Raw genomic sequence first — 19,631 nt, forward strand, 5'->3', positions numbered from 1 at the left:
ATAATGATTATATGAAGACTGAAATAAGTTTGACAGACTGAGGTATATAATCAAAATCACTATGGTCAGAGAAAGTTATCCAAAGCGAAAAACTTTTATGCTTGCACATATGTGCATTTAATATAAAAGAAAGTAGAGCATACTTTTTCAACAACAAAAAAAAAGCTCAAAAACACTTGGAAAAATCAATTCTGCCACTCCCTTTTCTTTTGGCTGGGCACACCAATTTTCACATTTTGGTCAAGATCGACTGCCTGCACACAGCTTCTCTATTTTACCTCATTTGAGAAAATTATTTTCGGAAAACATGCCTCCAAGAAACATCTGACAACTGTATATCCACATGATTAAACAAAGGGAGGAAAACCCAGCAATAGATATATCACACACTTTACAACAGCAGCAATTGCTTGCTTGCAAGCCCCTGGCCAGAAACCTTCTCCTTGACAAAATACATTAATGCTAGACAGTTCTCAAGACATTACATCAACAGAAAAAGGTTTAGCTTTCCCTTGCGTCAATAAAGCACATCATCTGACCTACAATGCAAGTCTTCCTCACTTCCCCACTTTCAAATGAAACAATACCAACCTTCAAAGATATCTTCATATAATGAGCTGTCTTTGTTGACCATTTTGACTAGTTACAGACTTTATATCTGTCTAGACCATAATCTTTTAAGAAGGCTAACAAGGTCTGAGAAGTGAAAGATGAGTCCAGTCAGTATTATTTATGGACCTCTTTTTTCACTCTTGTTCAGTACAAAAATATGCAGCATTGAGGAATCCTTCAGTATAGATTTCTCCCATCAAACCCACACTGCAGACTTAATCTTAAAAAGATATCCTCTCAGGGATAAACAAAGTAAACTCATAGCCATCAGACCTAAAAGATGTTTTCACCAACGCCTCAGGACTGTCCACCGGTGGTAGTTCATCTGCTAAGATTTCTTCAGGAGGTCTAGGGTCACTGATGATGGTTGGCTTTTGCCTTTCCTTGAGGTTGCCAGTCAGCCCACCGATTATGGTGTTCCACAAGCAGTTTTGTGATTTAGACCCTGCAAAAACAGAGTGAGAAGGAAAATAAAGTCATAGGCCTATTGTTCAGTCTCTCAGCAGTCTGGAAAACAAAGATGGTGTATTTTCTTTGTACCTTTGCCACAGTTTGGGATTAAGCCTGAAAACCTGAAATAAAGCTCAAAGTAGAAACAAGCACTAACATTCAGGTCTTTCAAAATCCAAGACTGTAATGCTTCCCATAAAAAGATTTGAATACAGAACGTGGAGTTTTCACATCTTGACAAAAACCATCCTCTCCACATTATACTTAGATTATAGGTTAGCATGTATTGATGTGGCTGTATTTTAAGGCAAAGAACTAACCAAAAAACAAAGCACCAAATCAATACAATATTAATCATTGACTTTCTTCGACCAAAGTTAATAGTGGCTAAATTATAGATAAAGATATCACTGAAGGTACTAGTATCAGAAAACATATTTCTTTTCTTTTGAAACTTCAGCTTTTCTCAGTAGGCATTCAAATGCCAAAATATTTCTATGGATGATCTTTTTACATCTATTTAGAGGTGTCATCAGATGCCTCTTGCATGTTGCTCAGAGAACCCATCCTCATCTGTAAGTCTAGTTCCACTGACAAAGTACAATTAGCATCCTTCAGTCAGATCGCCTCCCCACCTTCAGAGAAGAGAATACGTGATCTTACATTTCATAAAGTTTAAGTATCTGTTCATATTTTCAAATTTCCAAATGGCTTCTGAATAAATTGAGCATTTCTGAAAATCCCTGTGATACTACCATACTGAACACCTGCATCACATGCTAACTTTCAATTATTATAGAATATACATGAGTGAGTTAGCAGATCCCAAGAAGAGCAGTTAAGTACTTGAAATACTAATTATTTCAGTTAGAGACTTCCCACAACAGAGGTGCAGCAAGCATTAATCTTACTGGATTCCAAAGTAATAAGATGTACCAACTCTGCTGGTAGTCATTCTCCATGGGCTTTTTATCAATATAGAAAATGAAAAAAAAATTCTGACAAATGGGATATTATAAAAGTCAGCAACTGATTTTATAAGAGACTGTACAGGTAAAATTTTCAAATATTTTCTTGGCATTCAGACTTATTGTCCAGCAGAGACAATTAAGAAACAAATAGTGGAACTAACACATATGGATTAAGGTTGACTTTTTGTTGCAGTACACACTAAGTACATAAGAAGAAACAAAATAGAAGAGCTGTTATCCCATGTCTCCTGGGAATCTATCATGAGAAGCTACCCTGTCAGAAGCAGCAATTATCTGTTGCTACAAACAGGTGATGGCAAACTTATTTTGCTGGTTGCCTTCAATGACTTGTTTTCACACAGCCTAAACGGTGCAAAGACAGATCAGCAAGAACCCTCATCTATCTCTCCCATTCCGAAGTAGTTTTCAGAGTGTTTCCCAGCTAATCAGGAAAGGTCCATACTCATAGGCTTCTCTGCTCTTAATTGTCAGCAGCTACATAATGTGCAAGAACTGTATGGCCATATTTACCCAGATTCACAGGTAGCCTTGACACCCTGTGCTGAGTTCTGTGCTATAATAGGTAGAAAAATTACTCCTCACACCAGGTAGTCCAAAGTAATGTCTACGCAACAGCTGCAGAAATAAATGCAACATCCATACATCTTTATTATTTAAGGACTCGCAATGTTATGGCAATACCACTGTTTCTGTTCTTTAGACCACCATGCAAATTTCCCAAAATTTCTTAATCGTACTTGGATAGGTAAGCATTTGTTTTCCCGTTCTGTAAGGCAAAATATAAAGGATATGAGAGTTTTAAATTATCTGACCATACAGGCCACCTGTGATAGAGCCAAAAATATTGTGACTCCCTATAATATGTTGAGAAGACCATTCCTTTTGCAAAAGTATGGCATACTCAGCAAATGTTGGAACCAGAAGTTTAAGTCCTCTGTTAAGATATGGTCAACAAAGGAAACTAAGTTGCCATCCAGCCACACATGCTACACACTAAGACAAGGAGAGCAGGACATCAACACCTGCAGAAAAAGCTGCTGTGCACTATTAAAATATTATTTGTGGAAAAGAGGCTCTCTAAAGCCACTTTTATAATTTTGAGGTTTTCCCCTGCAATTACTCCCAGGAATCTGCTGAGCTTCCCCAACCACCGCCTTCTCCCTATTTCCTCAGCTCTACCCTTTCTTTTATTCCAGCTTGTCAGGCACCAGACAACTCCATGGTCCAGGAAAAAAAACATATTAGCCTTTTTCCGCACTTACTAGATACAAGTAGCTGCTGGTTTGCAGTACCACTGAACTGTCACTGAAAGCCACATAATCACTCAAATCAAACCTTTTATTTCTTTAAACAAAAACAGTGAAAAAACCCCAAGTACTTGCTTTGTATATATAGGTTTTTTTCGTTATGTTCTCTGCACATACACCTATACCTTTTCCTCCAGCATGGATATCCATCCCACACAGTTTTCCCCTATGATTAGATCTAGACTATAGACCCAGATCTGCTTCGCTCTTCTGAAGATCAGCAGTGGCAAATAAACCAACTGATGTGAATTAACCGACTTCACTAGAGCAATGAAATGCCATGGCCACTTGTCCTAATCAGCGTCAGGCTGTCCCACAGCTATGCTCAGGTGAAGGCATACGGCAAATGACTATTTTGCTCATCAGATCTGCCCAAACAGACATCAGCCAGGGAGATTCCAGCTGCTGAAATGCTGAAATAGCCTGAAGAACTTAAATTCCCACAGTCACAACTGTTCAAAGATTGTTGTCACAGTGGTACTTGTAGCAAGATGACATAGTGAGATATCAGGCATGTTAACTGCTGCTAAACGGAGTAGTGACCTCTTAAATTCAAAGTCTCCGAAAATGACTGGAATTTGACATTTAAGAGTACAGGAGATTGGGTAGGACCTAGCATTGAATGAATAACACTTAACTCATTTTAATTTCAAATCCTTGTGAATAAGGTGTAAAACATTTGCAAAAATGCTTCTCCCTCATTTTATTGTACCCTGTCAAAGATGACTATAGCTGAGATAGAGGCAAAAGCAAAATAGATTTAGGTGTTTATAATTTAAAAAACAGAACTCTGCTTAAAGAATCTGCAGGTAGCTGTTGCAAATACTTTAATATAGCCTGAAAATATTGTTACACTGCAAGTCTAGCTACCTGGATCACCGATAACCACACAACTATCGTTCCCATTGCCTCACTTAACACCACCAGCACTCTTTCCCTCTTCTTTGTTCCTGAACTAAAAAGGAAACAGCTACATGCTCCAGAGAGCTGCGGATAACAGTCAGGGTGGATAAGGGTCATCCGGGTTTGTGTAGGTTATCTTGTGTTTGTTGCATGCAAAGAAAGTTAGATCGGGTAAATAAGGTCAGCCAAAATGGGTATGGTTTGTTAAGTGTTCAGTGACAGCCCAACTGGGATCCCACTGAAATCTCTGAAGGTTTTACTGTTGACCTCAAATGGGCAGCTGTTACAGAGCAACGGCAATCCTGTTCTCTGTTGTGAAGATGAAGTTAATAATTGCCTTTGAATTAAACATTTGAGTGAATGCAAAAGGCATGATCCAGGAAGACACCCAGTCTCTGGTTTGTGACTCAGACACAAGGATAACAATGATAATCCTCTATGACTTCAGTTATTGCTTGAATTCTTGTCCTCAAATGCTGCAGCTTTTTCTGCCATTCAGTCAGGATGTTTTTGAATGTTTGATCTGCACTCCACTGTTTGTTCAATGAAACACAGTATGGTAGAGTAGATTATAGTACTCTCAGTATAAATTTGGGCATCTTCCATTTAACTCAGCACAGCATGTGCCTCAGACTTTCCCCTCCTTTTCATAATACAGTTCCCATTCTAATTTTCCTTGCCATTCCCACAGAGTTGTCACCTTATACTGCTCGTGACCACACAGTCAGCATGAAAGATATCCTATGAGAAGCTAGCTAGATCATTAAATCCTCAACCTGACTCCCAGATCACTAAATTTAACTCCTAACAGTGAAGGTCTGCTTTACTCTTTGAATTATCTCCCTTCATCCCTGTATTATGTCTCTGTGACTACTTCCCAACCAGGCTTATCTAAGCATTCCTCTCTGCATTGCATTCCTGTTACTGTCAAATAGCCTGCGGCCTTGATCTCACCTCCACACTTAATCCCATGCAGCACTGGGTCATACGATGAGGCCTTATAAGGGGGTATCCTGTGCTTTCATTCAGCTGATAGCCATCCACCGGTCTGTGCTCTTCCATGTAATGCCAGTCACCCCTACTTCTGTAAATGAGGCTTGGTTGCCTGGATGAGAGCCAAGATTAAAGCAGGAATAGAACCTGGTGGTTCCTGGGTCTCAGACCTGCACCCTATACACATTCACCAAAAATCAAGTTCCTATGAATGTCAGAATCAGAACTGAAATGGCAGCTCGGCTCCAAATGTCATGACATTATGCTTGACCTACCTGTCAGGCAATATTGCAGCATGAAGTCCTCATAACCCAAATATTGAGGAATAAACAGTACGTGGGCTGAATCTTCCAACTCTGTACCCAGTATTCAGCAACCATAATGGTCAAAAAGTGGAGTGATAAAGAACTTGAAAATGTTTGCATTTAGATTTACATTTCTCTCCTCTGTGTTTTACTTTGCCATATGCATTTTCAGGGTTGACCAGCCAGGACTGATGAATAGAGCCCCTTTTTAAGCTTTACTGTCTACAATATGAAGGAAAATAAACGCCAAATCAGGAATAAGGAATGCCAGTACAATTTTCCCTCAGTCCTGTTCAATCTGCACCATCACCTTTTAAGTCACTATATGCAACAGATTTCATAGCCACAGATGTTCCTTCTACGTTACGCACCTCAGCTACCTGCGTGAGGTATGGCATGCTCAGAGTGCCATCCTGTGACTGTGTGAAATACTGCACCATAGATGTAAATTATTTTGATGTTTTGATCTGCACCACCCATGATGATGGCAAATGCCCCCTTTTAATGATGGGAAGGGGATTTTTTCCTTATAAGAGATCAAAAATCCTCATGAAATGGCACGTATTATGAACAGGATTTCCTATCTTCCTCCTCATTCCTACATATTCTGTCACGTGTGTTTTTTAATAATTCATACGGTCAAAGTCATGGTCAGTTGGTACTACATTACCTGAGGCACCCCTTTGTTTTGTTCAAACTTGCATCACTTATTTCAAATTCCAAGCCATACCTTTAGTTCCTAACCTTGCTGTGTGAAGCAAAAGGTGATGGAGAAGCAATCAATCAGGAAGGTTTAATTACATTTTTCATAAGCTATTTCTAAGGTTTGACCTAAATCTCTTTGTAGCCACTGTAGTCAACTTCAGCTGGCCTTGTGACACTTATATTGTCATAACGTTTTATGCTTGAAACAATAGTAAGGCCACAAAGCCTTCCATTCTTTTAAATTTGCATCAGCTCTGTTCAATAAGACTGAATTTCTCTTAAGTGACTTTTCCAACTAAGTACTATGGTTCCTCAGCTTAGTACTGTAAATGAATTGTAATAATAGGGTGGACATAATATGAGATGAAAAGACTTATTAAGTGTGTTTATTTCTACAGTAGATATAGAAATCAACCAGTCAAAGTAAAAAAGGCTACTTACGGGCAAATCGTGAAAGTGGTCGTGCATTTTTGTCACCTGTCTCGTTTGCGACTGAAAGGAGAAAATAGAAATAAAAAGCATTCAAATTTACACGTTACATTAAGATTAATGATAATAGCAATTCTTATGCATATAAGGCAGAGAAAACTGTTCACAGTAACAGCAGCTGAATATATACACATAGATATATAATACTTTTTTAAACGCCACCAAATAGATTTCTTTGCATGTTTGTCTGTCTGGTTCAGTTTGGCTTTCAGAGTCAGGATGGCACACCACAGGCACCTGCAAACATCGTCTTGTCCTACATGATAATTGAATCGTATAATTGTCCAACATTCAAGCACTAGCCATTAATAGTACCTAGCAATATATGATCACAGTCATCCTTACAAATTCTATTTTATATTGGACTTTTTTTCTAAGCCCTAAATAAAATGTCATTTTTCCCAATTGCATTAATGAGTGCAGTAAGAAAAAAGTAAGATTATTCCAGCTATATAAAGAAATGCGCTAGCAATCTTGGAAGCCTAGAGGATCATTTAATAGGAAATTAAACGAAATTTAAGGATCTGTGCAAAGGAATCCTCTGACATTTGAAACTGCGTATAGATATCACCTAGGATAAAAATAACCCCATACAAATCCTGCTTTTTTCTGCTTCAGATTCATACTGGCATAGCTCTCAGTATTTCCGTGACCCAGACGGTACGCAGTTAGTCAAGAGCATAAACTACTCTTTGGGGTTCTAACAATATTAAAGTACAGCTGAAAAAAGAGGAGAGTTATCAAGGAGAGGAATTACCACCCATGAATTTTTATCTTTTGTAGCTAGAATAATCATGAGGAACAGCATTGATGGGCACATAGGGAGGAGGGTATATTATAAATGCACACAGAAACCTTGCCAATTCTTTGCTTTCTTTAAAAATGCTGGTTTCTAGGAACAAGACCAACAAAGATACAAAATCCCAGAAAAGGATGCAAAATATGACCAGAATAGCGAGTCATAGGTTTCTAGCAAGATAACGCCAACTAAACTATAATGGACTTTTTGAAGCCAGAAAAGACTTTTGATGAAATTTAATTCTTCTGACAAGTCTTAAGGTTTGACTTTATTTAAGACCCATATCCAGTGTCACTCCAGCTTTCCCTACTTGCTCTCCAATCTTTACCTGTTGATTATGGTGGCTCCAGTACTCATTGTAGTGAACAGAGGGTCTCTACAACAAATCACTGCCTCATTTTGCTGCCATCAGCCAGTAGATGGTGCCCTTAAAACACTGGTGCTTCTCTATCAGCCTGGGAAACTCGCCAGGCTAGCTGGACCTGGGGCCTTGAGGTGTCCCAGGTCCTACAAGACATCCTTCCTTGGCTTGGGTCCATCACAGTTACCTGCAGCAGAAACCCCAACCAAATAAGCCCTCCTGGGACATGGTGTGCAGAGACACCGGAGTGACTGCACGGTTAGGCAGGGAGAGCAGTTCAAATCAGTCAAATCTGGCCCTGCTTGAGGTGATGGCATGGGGAAGGAGAGGCAGCGCCATCCTCCATGGGGCAGGAATCAAAAGAGTTGGACCCAGTGAGATCAAAAACCATGCCAGAAAACACTACTGTAGCCAATATGTAAAGGTCAAGCAGTCAGGCTTTGTCTTTAACTCAGTGATGGTGGCTTGCACAGGGCAGGCTGAGAGATCGCCTGCTGGACTGGTCCCTTCTGGGGTCCTAGGTATTGCTCCATATCGCAGCAGAGCCCGGGCAAATTCATAACATGCACTGAGGTCTAAGTTGGAACATCAAGTGAACTATGAGGAATTAGGAAATAGCCTGCTGAGGGCCTTTTAACTGCACTATTATCCACTTTAGAGTATTTTCTCCCACTCTGGTGGCAGATGGAACTCCCTGGTCACCAAGGGCTTCAGGTGCACACCAGGTCTCACCTTTGTGCCACCCTCCAGCTGGATGTCGCAACAAGAGTTTCAGAGCACTCCACCCAGCACCTGTGTTTGTGCAGCTCAGCTCCCACACTCACAGCATCCAACGCAACAGGTGTCATTAACCCCCTCAAAAATAAGCATTTTCCAGTTCCAGGCTGCACAGGTTTGTTTTGGGTTCTCAGTGCTTCCCAAACATCAGATGGTGTCATATACAGAGTAATGCCCTTCCATCTGGCATACAGCCACGGGGAGCAAAGGTGCAGGCAGAACAGCAAAGCAGTGAGCAGGACAGAAAGCACTGGGGACGCTGAACCTGCATCACCAGCAAGATTCCTGGTACAAGTGAGCTAACTGCTGCCTGGCAATTGTCTGGCACCAACGAGGTGTGTGCATAGGTGAGGTCTCGGGTTTGTTTAGTCCTGCAATCAAAAGGGGAAGGATTCAGAGGCAAAGTGCATTTCTGAGTTTGCTCTGTGTGAAAATCTTAGATTTTACTTGATGCAGTTTTTACTGTGGAAATTCTGCATATCTGTCCCCCAGCTGTCTTACAGGAGTCTTTGGAGACACAGAGAACTAACACACCTATGTATGTCACACAGGTAAATGAGAAGGCTTTTTCTCCACATAGCCTGAATCTTCTCCACCCTGCATTTATTCAGGTTTATTAATAATAATAAGCTTTTGGGAGAAAGCGGGTATGAATTAATGACGCTGGAGAAAGAAGCTGAATCTCAGAGAAAGCAAGCCACAACCCACACCAGAGATGATTTCTGGTATTTCCAAAGATTCCCTGTACCGCTCTCTCTTCAGATATGCTTATTATCCAGCCACACTCTACCCTTGTACGCTGAAGTCTAGGCTGATTTTCGCCTCTGATTAGATGAGACTATCAGCATGAAAACAGCAGGTATTTACTTCATTCTCCTAAGTGGGTGGGACCTTCTTCAGATTCCATCCCACCTTTTTATTTTTTTTAATATACCAAACCATGCACATTTTAAGTTATTTTCCATTCTAATCTGGAAGCAAATAAATCTCGATGAGGAGTATAGCAACAGGCAGGTAGCTTGCAAGTAACTTCTGTTCCTTCAGAAAGACAGCCGTGACAGGCAGGAGATGTCGTCCTGTAATCACCCCGTTTTAGAGTAAAACAGTCACGTGCTGTCTGTGCTCACTTGTCCAAGCAGACAAGAAAATACCGGGCCTGGCCAAATTTCTTCCATTTCAAAAGTATTATGTTGTATCATAACTGCCTGGAAATCTGAAGAGCCTCTCACTGCAATCACAAAAATATCTTCACAGGCATGATCAGTTCTTTGACTGACACGGATCACTCCTGTGCGAGTTCAGTGCATGCCCACTTCATGGGCAGGCTTCATTTTTTATGTCTGCCCCGTTAAACCATTTCGTACAGCTTGCCACCTTTTTCTACAGAAGGGATCGATTTCACCAGTACGCCTCCTCAGCCAATTTACCTTTCAAAGATCCTTTGGCAAACTTCTTGTACAATGCAAAGAAAAACGTACCACTTTGTAGTACTGACTCATCAAGACTGACAGACAAAAGCACATCATCTATATTTTGCCATTAAGCAGCTGAGAGGCTGAAAAAAGAAAGTCAGGTATTTTTTACCCACCAGTAAACACATTCTTTCAAGGAGACTTCTTTATTTTTAATCAGCTAAAGGGCAGATGAGCTTAACTATATCTTTCACACTGCTAGTAAATTTGTTAGTGCTCAGAAGAGGAAAAGTACATTAGACAAGGTGAGAACAGAGATATGTAGATAAATTTACATTGAACATACAATCTGAATAAACCTTTCTCTAGGATTTTTCTTTTTCTTTTCTTTCTTCTCCCCTTCAATGCCACATATTTTGAACTGCATTCCTGTAAAAAAAAATCTTTGCATTGCCCTCCATCTTTTCCTTTAAAACTCAGGAGAAACAAAGAAAGTGCTGTGACTGCTGAGACAACTGTGTCTGTCTACTTTTTACATCATCTCTGGGAACTCCAGTGGTTTTTGCTCTCAGACTATAATGCCATTAGATGTTTTATAAACTTATCTTAAAAGTAGCTTGTTTTTTATGCTTACCCATCTTATGAGACCTTGCTGGAACCTGACTGCGGTGTTGGTTATAAACTATCATTTAATTTGTGTCAATTTATATTAATTTGATCTTGCACCAGCAATCTCTCTAAGCTGAAGTATTTCTTTTTTTTCTGGTGTTTAATCCTCCTCTGACTTGGGCACGGAAAGATTGAATTTCCCCCTTCCCCCACCATTTTGTGCACTAAACACTAAACATGATCTTCTTACAGAATAGGTATCTTCATATCCCCTCGCCATCTTTATTGAACCTCTTCAGTGTCAATTCATTTTCTCATAGGTACCATATACAAACATTAAGAGGCCTTATTCTTGCGTGGTCACACATTAGTTGTGTGCTGTGACACACCCCTCATACCACTAACAGACTCTCAGATCATAGCAGAAGCTTTTGTTACTAAGTCCTCATCTGCATGATCTTTCACTCCGTACTACTTAATTCCACCCCTTGTTAGCTCCAATCTCTAGGTCACGTGGATCTTACTGTGAGATATTCAGATCCTTCATGGTACTGGCAACACTTTGTGTCAGCAGCAGCAATTATCAGCACTTCCCTTTTTTCTGCCTCATGGTCATTAACAAAACTCCTACACAAGATCAATGCCACACAGGGATATGAAGCACAATAGTGCTGAAGGAAGGCTTTCCATGTAGAAGCTAAGGTTCCTCATAAGAAAAACTGTTCTTGGGGATTTTGAGTCCAACAGGGAGATTAGAAAAGTCTCAGGCCAAAAGAATAATGCCTCATAATGAGGCAAATTCTGCTTCTGAGAGTTTTTACCCAGCACTACATAAATTGCAAGCACGGGAACTCTGTAGCCAGTGTGCATGTCACCAAGCCAAAGATTATTCAGGCCCCTCCAGAGTCAGTCACCCAAATTCTAGAGTTGAATCCCAGTACCATGCAGGAAACACCAGCAACTTCATATGATTTGAAATGTTCGTGCTATAAACATCAACAGTACAGGAGCTGATGTTTATAAGCACACACTCTAAAACAAATCAGTAGGGTCACAAAGTTACAAGAATATGCAGTGACTTTTTGGTGATAAAAATATTGTATGACTTGACTGTCTCTCTGGACTTAAGATTCTAATTAGTTACTACAATTAAGTAATAAAACAATTACAGAGATGGAAAAGGCACAATATGTGCCTCTTGGATATACCCTGAACATCACAAAACACATTAAAAAAAAGGGCTATGTTTCAAAATGTTTTTTCCCCACCAGGGAAGTGGTGGTGTCGCCATCCCTGGAGGCATTTAAAAGACGTGTAGATGTGGTGCTTAGGGATGTGGTTTAGTGGTGGACTTGGGAGTGCTATGTTAATGGTTGGACTCATTTTCCTTATGAAAGGATCCTTACACTGCAGGTTATTTGCATCTGTGATGGGAAAGTTGCTTCTTCAGTGGAAAACACTTTGTTCCCTCAGAAAACTGAAGATAGTTGCTGCCTCACTCTGAAGGGACTCTGACTCCATGCATAGATTTCAGAGCTTCTGGGTCTCATTGACAGCCACAGAAATGCTTTCAGAAGGGCAAGGTGAACCCAGGGGAATTCTAACAGAGAAACAGGTGCAAAATATCTGTGTGAAAAGAAGCAAAACTATTCAATACTCTACTGGGTATCAGCTAAATTTTATTGAGGCAGAGGTACAAACACTGAACTTGCAAACTCTGGCCCTTTGGCACCTAAAGACTGGAGGGGCCCTGATGCTGGGTTTTGGAGATGAAAGAAAATAGGAGCAAACACCAGCAGCTGCCTGGACCAAAACCACTTCGCTTCCATGAAGGCCCATGTTAAACATATTCCTAACCTCAAAACCAAGACACAATCTTGTGTGATCTATTCAAACTATTAACATATGTTCTGTAGACTGAATACCCTCCAGCTCTTCAAGTTCACAGAACAAATGGCTCTGATCACACAAGCTCAAGGATGCTCTCATTCCCAACGTCTGCCATGCCAGTCTTCAGAGTCCAAAGAGCACAGCCCCTTTGCCTCCCTGACCATACACACACACATATGCCTCTGGCACACCCAGTCACCAACAGTGTGTGAGGGATCCACAATTGCTTGCTAAGAGCCTGAAAACAGCTACCAGAAAAGCTGTGAATCAGGAGATGATGGAAGAGGAACTATATAAATAAAAAAAAACTTCTCCACTGCAAGATGATGAAGCTGCCTTAACTTCTGGCTTCTGGAATATGACTTTTTTTTTTTTCACCTGGAAATGTCCACGCTGATTTTCTACATTTAGTTGAGATTTCTTACTTCTGGTAGCTCTAAGAGATTGCCCGTTGTAGCAAACTGCATCTTTCTTCTGAGGGTAACTATACATCTGGAAAGCTTGGTCTAGGTCATATATTTCTATGCAGCGAATCTAAGACAGGTAGATGGAAATAATAAACCACAGGATTTTTAGAACAGGATTCTGCCCATGTGGGCTACTAGGACCTCTACCTCACTTAATTAGAAAATACAGCATGCAAACAATAGCATAGTGACCAGACACATGAAAGTGGTATCAGGTGTGGTAGCAACACATTCTCCTGACTAGCATACCCTTGCCCACCAGCAATCCTCCATCTTTGGCTTTTTCACCCACTCCTCCATTGCTCATCATGCTCCCCTCAGCTTGTAGCACTTGAGTTTCCACTCAAGAGCCCCAGCACATTTGTCTCTTTCTCACGCTCTGCCCCTTACCCTTTTTTAGTGATACTTCCCCTGTACAAAGACCCAGGTACATTGCTGCATAGCTGAGAGGCCCTCCTCCTCATCTAAAAGCAAGGATGCAGAACAAAGATCAAGTACTTGTGCCATTTCCTGTATCACTCCATAAGCAACTGCAGTCATAGGATGCCCAGATACCCCAGTCTGACTAGGGCAGACTTGAATATGGAGAAAACCCAAGCGAAAATCTGCAGAAGCTTCTTACTTCAGTACTTTCCTTGAGACACTGGTTTTCTTTTCTCTCCCCTCTCCACTCTTTTTGAGCCTGGAAAAGTTATCTCTTCCCAGCAGAAGAATAGGAAACCTCTGGCCCTGGCCTTGATCATCTAATCCAAGAGGCACGTCCCCATCACAAGGCTCTAAAAAAATAAGCTGATCACCCTGCACTTCTGGCCACCACCTGAGACAGACCACTGGACTGCACCTGCCTTAGTATGGCTCAGTTCAGCAGCTCTTGTGTTTTTTAAATACTGGCTTGTCACTCAGATATAGCCCTTATATTTAGTCACCAATTATGATGTGGTTACACATCAAGTCATATCACTCTAAAACTAGCCCCCTTGTGCACGTGGACCCTAAAAGTCTAACAGCCTGATTTCAAGTCCTTTGTGAGTCAGCAGAAACAGCTATTTTCCTCAGGGACACCAGGTCAAGTCCTGAGGAAGAAGCATACACTTTACTGAACCAAGCTCACAACTTAAGGTGTGGACTTCAAACACTGAACATCAAGTAACAGAATACAGACAGCTGCCTGTACACCCCTGTGACACTGCTAAGTCGCTATCTATTTCACAGCTTTAGATAACAGGATGATGTCTAAATGAAAGGACAAATTTCAAGTGACTCACAGTAGAGGTATTTAATTAATGGTTCAAAGCTGCATCAGAGGAGGTTCAGACTTGACATGAGGAAACATTTCTTTACCGAGAGGGTGGTCAAACCCTGGAACAGGCTTCCTGGAGAGGTGGTTGATGCCCCATGCCTGTTGGTGTTGAAGAGGCATTCGGACCTTAACACCATGCTTGAACTTCTGGTCAGCCCTGAAGTGGTCAGGCAGTTGGACTAGATGATTGTTGTAGGTCCCTTCCAGCTGAACTATGCTGTGCTATGCTATGCTATTCTTCTTCCTACTTCCTCCTATCCCTAGCAGTACATGCTGAGGAAATCTCTGATGGTATTTCTTCCCAGCCCTGTACTCGCAGAAGGCACTGAACAACCATAACCATGTCCCAGCTTAGGCATTGGCTCTGTCATGTTGTGGGAAGGAGGCATGTACCTTCTGATGGGAGTGAGAGCTCTGGATTGTCTTGACACAATTGGACCATCTGCACAAATTTGCAAAACTCCAAGTGTGAAGTGCGGCTATTTAAAGTCTTCTGTGTTCATCCAGTTGAGCGGGGTTTCCACAGGATGGCAACACCCCACATCCCTGACACTAGCGTGGCTCAAAGATCAAGCCCTCAGTCTGAAGCAGGACGTGCTCCTCAACTAAATGGTTGCAAATTTTTTAGAGGTGAGCAATACCTGCTTGCTAGCCAGGGACAGGCTGGACATTGGTCAGTGGGTGGTGATCAACTGCACTGTGCATCACTTGTTTGTATATTCTATTATTATTATTTTACTGGATTTTATTATTATTATTTTATTTAAATTATTAAATTGTTTTTATCTCAACCCACAAGTCTCTCTACCTTTACCTTTCTGATTCTCTCCCACACTCCTCAGTGGGTGGGGGGAGAATGAGCGAGCAGCTGTGTGGTATTTAGCTGCCTGCCAGGTTAAAACCATGACACATGCATAACTCTAGGCATAACATAGCACAACTATCCTATTCTATTCCCTGCGCTCAAATGAGACTATTTGCCTGAAATGGCAGGGGTTTTTCAGCTCCAAAAACACTTTCAAGGACACATAACACAAAGGTTACAAGTGGAAACAGGATATTTTTTTTTTTTTCTGAATCTGTTTCAGAGCCAGTGCTCAAAAGCATTAATAATATTTCATGATTAATCAATACCCTGTTCTTCAGGGTAGCTTGAAAAAGCATCCCTTACAGTCTGGCAACAGCAACCCACAGAGGTACAGAAAGTAGCACCAGGAATACAGGCCAAGCAGTCCCTGTTTCCTGAAGAGTGAGAACATGAAGAATGAGGATCAGGACAGACCACACACAAAAGACGAAAAAGAAGACAGTGAAGAAGAAGAATAGGGTTAAGAAGAAGACAAGGGCAAAGAAGAGGGTGAAGAAGAAGAAGAGGGTGAAACAGACGATGGCGAAGGTGAAGAAGTCGACGATGAAAAAGGCGACACCGTCATCAGACGACAACCACAAAAATGGCGACGAAAAAGAAGACAGAGAAGAAGAAGATGGCGAAGAAGAAGGCCCGAAAGACAGGGCAGAAGACGGTGCAGAAGACGACTATGGTGTGGAAAAAGAAGATGGCGAAGAAGACAATGATGGCGCGGAAGGCAGCGGTGAAGATGGCAGTGAAAGCGACAAAGGTGGCACGGAAGAAGAAGACAGCAAAGAAGATGATGACATTGAAGAAGACGACAGTAAGGAAGACGGCGCAAAAGATGGTGTGGAAGACGGCGGCAAAAAACACAATGGTGACAGCAACAAAGACAGTGCAGTAGAAGAAGACAGCGCGGAAGAAGATGACATCGAATAAGAAGATGGGGTGGAAGACGGCGCAAAAGACGGTGCGGAATACAGCGGCAAAAAAGATGATAGCAACAGCGACAAAGATGGTGTGGAAAAAGAAGACAGAGCGGAAGAAGAAGACGGCGCGGAAGAAGATGACATTGAAGAAGAAGACAGTAAGGAAGATGGCGGTGAAAAAGACGATAGCGACAAGGATGGTGCAGAAGAAGAAGATGGCACGGAAGAAGACGGCGCAGAATAAGATGACATCGAAGAAGATGATGATGCGGAAGATGGCGCAAAGATGGCACAGAAGAAGGAGGCAAAAAAGACGATGGCAACAGCAACAAAGACGGCGCAGTAGAAGAAGATGGCATGGAAGAAGACATCGAAGAAGGTGGTGTGGAAGACAGAGCAAAAGATGGCGTGGAATATGGCGGCAAAAAAGACGATAGCAACTGCGACAAAGACAGTGCGGAAGAAGAAGACGGAGCGGAAGAAGATGACATCGAAGAAGAAGACAGTAAGGAAGACGGCGCAAAAGACAGCACAGAAGACGGCGGTGAAAAAGACGATGGCGACAGCAACAAAGACAGCATAGAAGACGGTGTCTGGTACTGTGGGGTATTTTCCAAAATAGGACACATAGCAATGACAAGCACAATTTTTGCCTTCCAAGACTTGCTCCACTGTGCTGCTTGGCCATTGAGGCATGAAAAGCGCTCTCCTGCCTGCCCTGCACTTCTATTGCACATAGGGAGAACTAGAAAGTGGCAGCTCGGGATGGCGCAGCAAGCCTCGAGCCCTTCCAAGCACAGGCTGTTTTGCACAAGAAAGAACAGCTGGGGAAATTGAGCCAAGGGAAGAGCCGAGCTCACTCCCGCTCTAAACCTGCACTGGGCAAGAGAGCCCGAGAGAGCCAGGGCATGAGTGGTGCCTTGGAGGGGCAAGAGCAGCAGGCAAGAACCTGGCCAAAAGGGCCCAGGGGAGCCCTGACAAGGGGCTGTGCTCAGTGCTACAAAGGACAAGAAGCAACCCCCGGGGGCCATCCTGGGGGCCGCCCTGGGAGTCTAGAGAGCTTCCTCCCCCGGGATATGGGGCACGAGGGCCACCTGCATGGAGCATGAGCAGCAGGCACCTAGCCAAAAGGGCCCAAAGGAGCCCTGGCAAGGGGCCGTGCTCAGTGCTGCAGAGGAAGGCAAAAAAACCCCAGGGATTCTTGGCTAGGCCACCGTGGGGGGGAAAAAAGCCTTCCTCCCCCAGCTGCAGGACACGAGAGGCCATCTTCATGGTGCACGAGCAGCAGGCAGTAACCCAGGCAAAAAGGACCAGAGGAGCTCTGACACTGAAGTGGTCATGCTCAATGCTGCAGAGGAAAGCAAAAAACCCCCGGGGACCAGTGCCAATGTGCCCCGGGGGAAAATTCCTTCCTGACCCCAGTGCTGGCGATCGGCTACTCCCTGAGCGTGTGAGCAAGACCTGCCTCCTCATCCCACAGCCTGGTCACGCCTCCCAGGGGATGCCCAAGCCCTATTCTCCCTCAACCTGCAGCCACCTCAGGACCTTCCAAGAGTGGCCAAATGCCCCTGGCCTGATCAGCCGTGGGGGCAAGAATCCTCCCCGTGCCTGGCAGGGCACCAGTGGGTGCTCCAAAGCACTACGATCCCTTGCAACATCTCTGCATCTCATTCCTTATGGCTGCTGCCCCTGGCTCCACAGGAGATGAGGACGGCGAGCTCTGCAGTGCTCTTCAACAAGGCATTCCCTTGATCTTGCCACTACTATCAAGCTGAAAAGGCCTGATAGCCTCGGGCACCTCTGGGGGTTGGGGGTTCTCCTCATCTCCAGCAGCCTTCCTCAGCCCCCACCAAGTAATTCCACCAGCTCCTCAAGGACTTCCTCTCAGATGTCTCCGGGCTGCCCCCTGGCCAAATCTGACAGCAGGACACAGGAGGATGCCCCCTTTTATACTGCCCCAGGGCATCGTGACTGCTGCGTTGCCAGGTGATGGCATTGTGACATGGGGGCAACAGGGCCCCGCCCACCGCAGCCCCACCTACCACCCGCCCACCCAGCATCCTTCGGAGGAAGCCTTTGGGGTGCTGGCCCCGAGGCAGTCCCTGTGTCCAGGAGGCCCAGGGGGCTGTCCCTGCCCTTGGTGGCCATGCACTGGGCACAGTTCCTGGCTGTCCCTGACACGTCCTCTGCCACTTGGCTCCCAAGGACAAACCTCATGCTGTTACTCTTCTCTCAGGCTGTGGCAGAAACCAAGCCTGCAGCCCAAAGACCACCCCTATTAGCTGTCCCCTCTCTGCACCAGAGCTAATGTCCATGAGGCCACGCAGCAAGGAGGACCAGGGACTTGATCTGGCTGGACACAAACCCTTTTCCTGGGTATAGCAGGGGATGGTTTCAGCAGCCTGGAGGAAAGACAACATGTAACCAGAACCATAGACTGGGATGGACAGTGCCAACACGTACTCCCACGGAAACAAGACAGGCTTTGAAAAAGAAGGGAGCGGAGGTGACACTGGTGTGGGGGAAAGGTTGGTCATTTTCAGACTAGCACATTTGGACCTGTGCCCAAACGACAGGCAAACAACTCTTCCAAGCTGTAAAAAATAGCCCATTGCGGCTCTCGCTGTCACATCCCCTTGTCCCACTGAACCCAAGCTGCGCAGCTCCTCTGTTAAACACACCCATTGGCCGTGTTTATATGGGATACAAAACGCACTTCAGCCCTGGGCTAGAACTTCCACAGCTCATTTGTGACTTTAACCTTTCTGAGAGTTATTTGCCTACCTCCATTTGTAAAAAGATGCTCAGATCTTATCTAAAACCCTGGCAAGTCTCTTTTTCCTTTAGGATTTAGTATTTGGAGTACTGAAAGATTAAGAGAGGTACTCTTCTTGTCATTTTGTACTTTGGTGCCAAAATCGGTATGTACCTTCAGACTATGTAAATAAGTGCGTTTATACCACAGACATTAATTTGGTTGTGGGGATGTAGGAGGTGAAAGAATGGGCTTTGGTGCCCTCTGCATGACCTTTGCAGAGATCTAGAGAGCTTCCATGATTTCCTCAGCTTTCTTTACCAATGCACCAAGGGACAGTTGCTACTAACCGTTTATGGTGAGGTCTTCTTGGAAAGAAGCCCTGAATTGTTTTGCATTCTTGACCATATTTTACCTTGCACTCCAATAGCTCTTCTCCTTCTTTGGCCTTTATCCTTGATACCTTTCTTGAAAGTGATGGAAGCCCTCTCAGCCTTTGTCTTGCTCCTTCCAGTCATCATCTTCTTCTGTAGGCCCTCCATGCCCCTAATCAACTGCTTAGTCTTTGTCTGCCTTCATCCCAGGCAGAATTTATCTTTCCTGAACATGAGGAATGAGAAATGTCCCTCATGGTACAGGTGAGTTCCCACCAGGGCTTTGCACAATGCTGGCCTTTCCTATGGAAATATCTTGCCTGACACACAAGAATGCATTTGCCTGTATCAC

The 19,631-nt window shown here is 43.3% G+C and overlaps 1 protein-coding gene across 2 annotated transcripts in view; it reads right to left on the reverse strand.

Moving 5' to 3' along the window:
- Positions 1-19,631, reverse strand: part of PDE1C (phosphodiesterase 1C) — a 414,729-nt gene that overhangs the window by 287,747 nt on the left and 107,351 nt on the right. For both annotated transcript variants that reach the window (XM_068404897.1, XM_068404898.1), the window contains exons 2-3: positions 6,709-6,759; positions 886-1,057 (exon numbers count right to left, since the gene is read on the reverse strand). In XM_068404897.1, the coding sequence (XP_068260998.1) occupies positions 886-1,057; positions 6,709-6,759 (223 nt within the window). The remainder of the gene's footprint in view (positions 1-885; positions 1,058-6,708; positions 6,760-19,631) is intronic.

The sequence above is a fragment of the Nyctibius grandis genome, chromosome 7, assembly GCF_013368605.1.
Source record: "Nyctibius grandis isolate bNycGra1 chromosome 7, bNycGra1.pri, whole genome shotgun sequence".
NCBI classification, from domain to species: Eukaryota; Metazoa; Chordata; class Aves; order Nyctibiiformes; family Nyctibiidae; genus Nyctibius; species Nyctibius grandis.